The following is a 10,479-nucleotide window of genomic DNA, read 5'->3' on the forward strand; positions in this document are numbered from 1 at the left end:
AAAAAAAAAAAAAAAGAATAATCACACGCCAACTGAATTTAGTTTATGATCAAACTGCAAATTCAGATGTGGGTTCTTCCAATATTTTAATCTAAGATGAGCAAATGCTCCAATGCAACTGGAGCAACTGCACACATTTTAGACCAAAAAATTGTTTCTTTTAAAAAAAATAATAATTGTAGGAAGGAGATAAATCAATAGTTCAATATTCATAATGGGTATTTCTGATGTAATACTTACTGTAACATCCTGAAACTGAAGCTGCATGGTAGAACCTGCTGCTTTTGGGCAGCTTGTGATCTCCAAGATGGTTCTGAGTAATACATCTAGTAGACTGTTCACAATTACATCTATTTCTTCCAATACTGACTTATCCTTTGATTTGTTTAAAAAAGAAGAACAAAATCATACACATTGGTGTACTGAAAAATAAATGTAATAATCTCATTTTGCTATAAATCTAGTCATACTATTAATGGGAAGAATTAGATACTGCATGCTGGATGTACCAATTTAGGAGATATTTATTTAACCTTTCCATGCAAATACTTTCATGGAGAAAATCTATATGATTGCTAGGGGTCAAAACAACTGGATAATCAATCAATCAATGTAAATACTTATCAAACTGATTTATAAATTTTAAAAAAGCAATTAAAGAAATTGATTAAAATAGCAGAAAAATATAGTCATGAAGAAAATAAAAAATAAATAAAAGCAAAAGAATCATTCATGCAATATCCACATAGGGAAGACCTAGCTTTCATTAAGTACATAAAAGATAGAGTGTATCTCAAAAATTTTAAGCAGGGTAAGTATTCAAGATAATAGGTATCACTATGAAGAAGGCTTCCCTGTGGATATCTGAAATAATAGTGAGGTTCTTAGCCCAGAAAACAGTATCTCTCTTAATTATCTCAGTGAGCATTTTAATAATAAACTTTAGTCTTACTTCCCTTTGAAATAGACTTCTTAACAATTAAAAGCCCATTTTCTGTGATATTCCTTCTACTTACAGAACTATTTTTCTTAATGAAGCAAAATATGTTGCTAAGGATATGTGCACACATGATCAGATCCTTTTGTTCTTGCAGGTGCATATAAAGGTGATGCAAAACTACTGGTAGCAAAATATACCGGGACTCTGGAAGAGAAAATATATACAATGGACGCTGTCTTATTATGGCTATTGTTTCATTTATGCTTTAAAGTAACTGTAGAATAATTTTATGATCTAGTCTTTTCAGTGATTAAGGATGCAAACTGAACTATCAAAGGACTACATTTAGTTTTCACATTAACTCACAACCACAACTGAGATCAAAATTTCCATTGTAAAGCAAGACGGTTGTTAACTGAGTTGCACCCAATTTTACAACATTTTTTTGCTACAATTGTTTAGCAAATTATTGCAGTTGGTAAGTGAATCATGTGGCCGTTAAGCAAACCCAGCTGCTCCCATTGACTTTTCTTGTAAGCTGAAATGGAAAAAGCATTAATATTAACAGTTTCTTCACAATTTTAATTTCACTAACGTATTGCTAAAATACTATTCTATTTTAGTAAACTCCAGGTGAATATATTTCTTTTTAATGTGATGTACTATTCAGGCATAAATATTTTAATAATGAGAATATTGCCTGAATGAGTACATTCTTCAAAAGAAATTTGACTATTGTTTATTGTCTTTGGACTTAACTATGGAATATATTCAGTACCTTCAAAAAAACATTTATAAACATCTGAGTTTGAGTAAATGCAGTGAAAGTTAATGGGGAGCCATAAATCAATTTCGGCAGCAGGGCAAAGCCAACTTGGTATGGTACCACAGAACATCAAATGTTATACCCTGCAACTCTATGTGTCTCTACACTTCTGGCAAAGAAAACCCCAAAACATGTTCCTCTCCCCTTCAATACTATACAAGTCTGACTAGCAGATAAATAGCTTTAGAACAGAAAGATATTTCCCCCAAAGCTTTTTGATCAGTCTACAAATGTAGTCATCCACATGTGTCCATACATATTACTTCTACATGTATGTTTCTGCACTCTGTATTGAATCTGTATCCCTGAGATGAGCATAGGGAAGGCTGTGTGTGCTCCATTTTAGGTCTTATGAACAGAAAAGAGAAGGAAAGCAGTTCAGAAGTTGGAAGCATTCTGAGATGTGCTCCATTAGGGCTGCACAGATAAAAAAATTTCCTGTACTTTTTTTATTCATAGTACCTGGCCAAATGTGACTGCTTTTATTTGTCCTGGCTTCTCTCACCATACCAAATTTGGTTCCTTTCTGTTTGGAGAGTTATCTTTCTGACAGACAGCCAGGAAGACAGAGCCCCAAGACTGCCTGCCTGCCTGCCTGCCTGCCTGCCTGCCTATCTATCATATCTGTATAGCTGCCACCTCATATGAAAGTAACTCTGGGCAGCTTACAACACTTAAATAATTGGACTGCTGAACTTCTGGTCCTGCAAAAAGTGATTCAAGGGATTCACCATCCCTACTTTGGTGTAAAGTCCAAATGTTATTAATTTTTATCTGTTTTATACACAATCAGCATGTGTCAGGAACTATTTCAATATTAATTAGGAATGGTATTTGCTTTTCTACCTGGATTGCTATACAATTGGCTTTCCACTGTTTTCCCAATGCACTGAAGTTTTACTGCTTGAAGAGAATCATCCGCATTTGTAATGATTGGCAAGCTCCCTAGAGTATCACGCACCAAATTTGCTACTTCTCTCACATCAAAGAGCTTTAACAATTCTGAATACACAGCTGGGAAGGAACTGAGAAAGATTGCCTGGGAACAAACCAAGAAAAAGTTAAGTATATTACAAATCTTCAAACAGAAAAAGGAATTTAATCTTTATTTGAATTTAATTGTAAAAATTATAATTTTTCTCTTTTCCAAGAAAACAGATATTTAAAATTTGCTCTTAATAGTTTTAATCTGTTCCAAAGGAAAAAAAGAATATAAATAATATTATTATGAATTAATTTGCAGTTTTAAATGAATATGAGAAATCCAAGGACTATAGTGAAAATAGAGAAGGACTAGAATTAAAAAACAAAACAAAAAAATAACTGCAAAAGCTGCATCTGAATCATGGAAAACAACTGGAAACAAAAAATTCTATAGCTTGTTAATTTAGCCAAAAGCTTCATACAGAAAAACAGTACTGTCAGATGTTTAATCCAACTTTTGTTACCAATATGTGAATGTCATTACAGCTGAAAATAGATCAGAAACATTAACATATCACATTTAAACACTGACTATGTTTTTATACTTCAGTTACAATGCACAGAAGCAATGTGAAAAACAGAAGTAATCATGTAAGGCAGTATTTTTGCACAACTTACTTGGGCTTGAGATAAAGCATTGATTCCTTTAGTTTCTTGGGAAAGGAAAAATCGTACTGACATCAAAAGCTCTTGAATACAACAGCAGAATTCCTCCTCATTTTGTCCACCAGTAGCAAGAGAGAATAGCTTCCGAGACTGAACTATATATTTAAATATATATTCTTGGGCCTATAGAATAAAATGTGTGATTTTATATCATTCCCTCTTATAAATAATAAATATTTTTCTAAGAGCACTAGTTAAATAGTATATAGCCTAAAATATAAAATGGATAGCTCATATCACAAAAGGGCAACTTTCCATATTCACTCTTTGCTAAATTCGTTGATTTTTTTTAATGTTCAGTCTTTCTAAATTAAGGGGAATTGAAAGCCAGTGTCAGCCTCGTCATCATTGCTTTACTTCAAGCTTACTGCCAGCTGCCATGGAAACAATGGGGAGGGGGAAGCATTGAATATTTGGGAGGGGAAGCATACAAGAGGTGAAACTGGAATTTCTGAGAAGCAATGGGAAGGCCTGGACTCAGAGAGGTCAGCTTGGGTTGTTTAACATCTTCAAGGCCAACTGCCCTGGGATCAGCATGCATGAAGGAGGAGCGATGCATCTGGATCACAGACTTCCCAAAACATCTTCCTGGCTGATGATTGAACACTGGTTGCCTGGCTACTGGGGGGTGGGCTCTGGGGTTAGTTTCAATTTGTTTCTTCGCACACGTTTTGCTTCAGACCTTGCATTCAGTTCTTTCCTAGTAAAAGTATCCTTTCTCTGAATCTATGAAGTCAATTCTTTTCTTTCCTAGGGATTGTTCAGAGGCAGTCCTGACATTAGGCAAGGTCTGCTTTAACAGTCAACCCGGAGACTGCAGTCTATCATGGGGACCGAGCATCTAAATGTCCAGCCACGAGAGTGAACTGGAAGAGACCGGAGCTCCAGGTGGATCAAACAATATTAACAATTATATTAAATTAGCTTCTTCAACCTGCTCCTAGTCAGATATGTCAGATAAATGGAGCCACGCTAACAAGAAATTATAGAAACTGTAATCTAGGAAAAGCCTCTGAATGGAAGCAGGTTAGACAAAGCTAATTGAGATTACTCCATCTGTTTCAGTTTTATTACCTTTAATACTTCCTGATTGTGTGCTTGCCTTTCTACTTCAGTAAATCGGTCAACATGCCACTTCAATACTTTTATGAGATCTCTAAAATATAAAACAAAACTTACAAGTCTTAATTAATTGTTAAGTAGCCTAATAACTGACGTGAATAATAATTCATAATTTGATCAGTACATATATCTACTGAAAATTAAGCCTCAATAAGCTACTTCCAGAGAAATGAGCAATTATGCAAAACAATTCAAATAAAATGTCATTGAAAAGAAACCTATTCAGTGGATAATCTTCTGTATTTAAATTGTTGAATTATGAATATAGAGAATAGGACATTATTATTGGCATATATATTCACAAATCTAATAAAGTTTGGATTTCTTTTAAGATACTAATATTTCTTGCTTTCTAGATAGGAAGGAAAGTTAATTAGCCAACCTCATTGTAGTATGTGCAAGGTTTTCATCTCCAAATCTTAGAAACTCAAACATCCTCGATAAACTTTGCTCTCACAATCTGAATAGGACATGATTCCCCTCACTCAGTATTTTCATTTAATATAATATTATAATATGATATAATGTAAAATAATAACATAACATAACATAACATAACATAACATAACATAACATAACATAACATAACATAACATAACATAACATAACATAGCCTTGAACCGGGGCAGACATTAGAACAGCTATACTGTATATACCTTTCATATAAAATAATACTTTATCCTGAAACAATGTGGGCCAATAATCTGATTTGGTATACAGTAGATATTTGTTTAATGATTATGCTCCATTAGCTATGAAAATTTGCACACATTTCTAGAGAGAACATTTCAATTAATACAATATTGGGTTCAATGAAAGATCTTACATGGAAATAAAGGGAGAGATTCTCAAGATCCTTGAGAATTGCATCAGATCATTAATTCTGAAGGAGGCAAATTAAACCAAACAAAGCAGACCAAGTGAAGATATGGAGAAGAAAATATATATTTCACTGTCGCAGCTTAGGTATACAGGTAGTCCTTGACATATGAACATAATGGAACTTTACACTTGTGGTCATTAGTTATAACAGTTGTAAAGAGTGTCATCATGTGACTGACCCAATTTTATGACCCTTTTTGTGGCAGTCATTAAACTAATGTGGCGGTCATAAAGCAGGTATGGCAGTCATTAAGCAAATCCTTTGTTTGCTATGAGGCAATTTTGCCAAGTATACAAAATGCAATCACATGAATGCAGGTGGTGCGTTTATAGGAACTTCGTATCTGGATCCTAACTACTTTGGAAGAGATCTGTTGTAAAATGGTTACTACAGTAAATGACCAACCGTAAGTCAAGCACTACCTGTAACAATCATAGCCCATTAAAGTATAAGACCATAAATGGTCGAGTGCTTATTAGTACAGCACAGCAGTTCAAAGGCAAAAATGTCCTGCACCACACATGGAATACAAATGCAGTACCTTTCCACAACTCCTTAAAAGCAGCCACAACTTTTTATAGCTTCCAACAGGTATTTTCTACAGTTGCTGTATGATGTTTAAGACAGACACCTTGTGAGCATTACCCAAATCCAAGCCTCCAAATTCAAAATGTTGCACTGGCCTAGTAACTAAATTCTTTCCTTGATCCTTCATCGTCCCTTTTGTACTCTCAGATTTGTGTTCTGAATTTACTCATTCATATTCAAACCATGTGGTTTAAGGGCTATTAATAAATCTTTTGAGAATTAGGGGAAAACTGCTTAGAATCCTAGAATCATAGGGCTGGAAGGGACTTTGGAGATCTTCTAGTCCAACCTACTTCCCAAGGCAGGAGATATTATATCATCCCAGATAAATGGCTGTCCAATTTTCTTAAAAAATTCTATTTCATTGATTCATTGTTCTGTAAGGAAATTTCTCCTTAGTTCCAGTTTGGATCTCTCTTTAACAATCTTCCACCCATTGCTTCTTATTGTGCCCTCAGATGCTTTGACGAATAAATCCACCACCTCTTCTCTGTTTGAATTTGGTTTAATATTAAGCATTTTCCAAACTCAGAAAACAGTTAAAGATACATACAGTATGAACTTAGGTTTATAAAAAGCAAAATAATTATATGTCAGATGATTTAGTATTGATAACCAAATGTAATAGCTCAGATCAATTTTTACAACAAAGTACGATTAATTTAAAATATCAGTTTATCACACTTTGGTTTTAACCATGGAGACTGCAACACATTGGAACTAAAGTTGCTGACAACTGCCAATCATCTGATTGCAGCTATATTCAAAGCATTGAAACCTTTCTACCTGTAAGCAAGAGCTCCTGCAAAATGACTTTGAATGTAGGTATCCATAACTGGCCTAAAATGATGAAACTTGCTGTCCTGCAGTAAATTAATTATGTGAACCTATGAAAAAAAATGCATATTAGTTTATTTTAGCCAATTTCAAAAATCAAAACAAACACAATGAGTATGTAATAAAGTATGCCTTACCAAACAGTCAAATACTTGAGAGCCATACTTTTGAGAATTTTCATCTAAAATCCCAAATAAAGTGTCTAGTGTATCTTGGAGAAACTAGGTGAAGGAAAAGAAATTTAAGAACTATATCCTTTGAAAATGTTACTCTTATATTTTATCGTGGTGAGAAAAATAAACAGTGCCAATTGTATTCACCTTCACTATTTCAGAACCATCAATTTCTTTCAGTTTTGAGAGGCAACCTGCAATTTTTTCTGGATGAGCTCGCCATTTAAGAAGGTCAAGCATATCTCCTACAAAATAAAGTTTAGCAAAAATACAGTTATAAGCAAACAATTTACTGCAAGGGTGTCAAACTCACAATGTCACTTGATGTGTTGTGACCTATCGCGACTTTTTTGCCATTGCCGGCAATGTGGTGGACATGGTTTCGCTATGATGCATCCGGTCTGTGGGCCGGCAGTTTGACACCCGTGATTTACTGTATATACATTAATTTACGAAATAGCCAAAAGAAAAAGATGATACTGTATATCTAAATTCCCTTAAGTCAAGCCCAAGTTTTAAGCTGCAAATATGTACATGCTATCAAAAAAATTATGGCACCTGAAATGTAACATTCATTTTATTCACTGTAATTCCCTAAGAATATAATGCATTTTACTTCTGAGAGGAGAAATAGAATTGCACTGTTAAACATGAAACTGTATTTTGCTCCATTTATTTAAATTTGTGTCATGCATTATATTCAATGCCAAAATTTTAATAATACTCCTCAGAAGTCCTCATATTTCTCACAATATTTTATCATTTTGGACAATAAACTGAAGAACACAGTAAGGGCATTTTTTTAAACCAGAAAGGATCAAATGGTAATTTTAAAAAATAATCCATAGATATGCTTCTTAAAAAATATTGTCACATTAAAACTGTTAAATTTTTAATCTGCTTCCAAACAGATCCACAGATAATTTATTCTTCTATTGAGCCAATCAATAGTTTATTACAGAGGTCCCCAACCTTTTGGGCACCAGGGACCGGTTCCACAGAGAAAGGTTCTTCTGTGGACCAGAGAGTGATGGTTTTGTGTGCTGCCTGCATCCCATGGATGGGGCTTTGCTTGTTTGTGCAGACCGGTTGCTGGCATGCAGTGGCCCGGTACCAGTCCACGGACCGGGGGTTGGGGACCCCTGGTTTATTAGGTATGTTTGGCATCAATATTGCTAATATTAAATTATAAAACATGTTTGTATTACTGTATTATGCCTGCGAATAAGCTTATCCATGAATAAGCCAACCGTCAAATTTTTAACCAAAATATCATGAAAATTGCACAACCTGTGGATAAACTGACCCAGTTCATGTATTTTCATTTAAAAAAGTGAGGGTCTGCTAAACCACAGATGTGTTTACGTATAAGTATATATGGGAAATAGAAGTACTAAGAAAGTATTACTGTTTATAGCATGGACAAATCCATTTGTGGAACCTGATTTGGGGGTCTATTTTGGCACTTAAAATTCTTGACTTATCCACAAGTATATACAGTATACTTATATTAATAAGCTCATCTACTATACTGTATTATGCATTATACTTTACCATTTTGTGTGAGTTTAGTTGAACACAGGAAAGATGTAATCCAGAAAGATTCTTTAGTAGATTTAATTGCTTGGTGGTTGTTTGCAAGGAGATGCCCTTTTGAAAAGGGAAATTTGAGGTAGCGACTAGAATCCTGAACGGTTATATTTTCTTCACACTGAGAGAACAATTAAATTTGCATTTTAACTCACTACATCTAATGAAATAAAGTGCAGCATAGAACTGTCACCTAAAGCCATTAGAAAAACAATCTGCACTGCTAATCAACTATCTTTTCTAATATTTTCTTCCTATGTACTTTCTAGGTAACTTCATTGTTTGCTATGCTTTTAGGATACTTACTGTAACTACTGATAATATTTGTTATCTATATTTACTTCCCATGCTCTAAAATTTCCACATCCCTCATGTCCCAAGTTTGATATCTACAGAACAGATATTCACCTTTTTCCTCACTTGTGAGAGCCAGATTGATGTATGCCCATGTATACATGTGTAATAGAAAGAACTAGCAACATAAGTTGGAAAGGATATGATGAAAGGTTATGTTACACAATGACAAATCTAGCATTCTTCTGACAGTTGAATCAATCTAAGTTTTTTTCTGAATAAGCTATGTTTTTTCTGACTTCTTTTTGAAAATACCTTATGCACAATGAGCTCATGAATGCCATCTGGCAAGGTCCTTCCATTTTCCTGCATCAGAGGGACGAAAGAAAAACCAAACAACTTCTTCTCTCCCTTCTCTTTTGCTGAAACACACATATATATTAAAAATACACCACATTCTAAGCTAGGAATGAAAGTTCATAAATGAAAATAACATAAAATTGCATACATATTTGCAACTAAAGGCCAGAGTGCTATATAATCAATCAAATGTACAGATATATTAATCACGCAATACAATTAAGAGATTGTCAGTTTGAGTTCCATTGACTTCAATTAAATTCAAGATTTCTACCATCAGCATGAGAACCCAATTGGTGTGGCCAGCTGGAGGACCTTGGGCCAGTCACTCTCTATCTCAGCCCTAGCAAGAAGAAAGTGAGGGCAAATCAATTTTACAAATCTGGAAGGATACTTATCCAGATCACACAATTATACCTATAATTTAATGAATAGCGATAGTAATAGCACTTAGACTTATATATTGCTTCACAGTGCTTTACAGCACTCTCTAAGTGGTTTACAGAGTCAGCATATTGCCCCCAATAATATGGGTCCTCATTTTACCAACCTCCGAAGGATGGAAGGCTGAGTCAACCTTGAGCCAGTGAGAATCGAACTGCCAAATTGCTGGCCGCCGGCAGACAGCAGAATTAGCCTGCAAAACTGCATTCTAACGACTGTGCCACCATGGCCCATCTTGTTTCTACATGCATAAGATAGCCTCAGGAGAAGTTATTTAATGTTAGAATGCATAGGAAAAACACACTGCTATTAAATTAAATATGTTAATATTTATATCCACAATCTTTTTCATTAAAAAGATACATTAAAAGTATAATGGCCAACTAAAAATTTAGGTATTCAGTTCACTAAAATAATTAAATGGTCCTAGTAGCATAGGGGATTCTATACAAAACCTTGTGACTTTAGGAAATAAAAGAGATTGAAAAGGAAAAGAAAGGTAAATCCCCAACCATTTCCATCCACTAAAAATCAAAAGGATTTTTTTTTAAAGAAAAGAAGCCATGATTTTCTAACAACTCATTTTGCATCTTCCTTTTGGCAACATTTTTCTCTTTTCTGAATTAAACTGCCAAGAGATTCTAATCCAATATCAGTGACTCTTCCATTTCTCTTTCAATCTACAACCAGTTGTAAGTGTGAACAGGTTGCCAAGCATCCTTTATGTGACTGCCAGGAGATGCACAGCATTTTACAACAGATAGAAGCACTC

General features: G+C 34.4%; 1 protein-coding gene across 1 annotated transcript in view; it reads right to left on the reverse strand.

The window, feature by feature from the left end:
* The window catches only part of DOCK4 (dedicator of cytokinesis 4), a 246,511-nt gene extending 237,228 nt beyond the window's left edge, over positions 1-9,283 (reverse strand). Inside the window, exons 1-10 of the mRNA XM_015814036.1 lie at positions 9,219-9,283; positions 8,574-8,730; positions 7,167-7,264; positions 6,984-7,067; positions 6,796-6,896; positions 4,491-4,572; positions 3,369-3,539; positions 2,613-2,805; positions 1,017-1,144; positions 241-375 (exon numbers count right to left, since the gene is read on the reverse strand). Coding sequence (XP_015669522.1) covers positions 241-375; positions 1,017-1,144; positions 2,613-2,805; positions 3,369-3,539; positions 4,491-4,572; positions 6,796-6,896; positions 6,984-7,067; positions 7,167-7,264; positions 8,574-8,730; positions 9,219-9,275 — 1,206 coding nt within the window. The 5' untranslated portion in view covers positions 9,276-9,283. The remainder of the gene's footprint in view (positions 1-240; positions 376-1,016; positions 1,145-2,612; positions 2,806-3,368; positions 3,540-4,490; positions 4,573-6,795; positions 6,897-6,983; positions 7,068-7,166; positions 7,265-8,573; positions 8,731-9,218) is intronic.
* Between the last annotated feature and the right edge of the window lie 1,196 nt (positions 9,284-10,479).

The sequence above is a fragment of the Protobothrops mucrosquamatus genome, unplaced genomic scaffold (genome assembly GCF_001527695.2).
Source record: "Protobothrops mucrosquamatus isolate PMUCROS unplaced genomic scaffold, P.Mucros_1.0 scaffold_78, whole genome shotgun sequence".
Lineage (NCBI taxonomy): Eukaryota > Metazoa > Chordata > Lepidosauria > Squamata > Viperidae > Protobothrops > Protobothrops mucrosquamatus.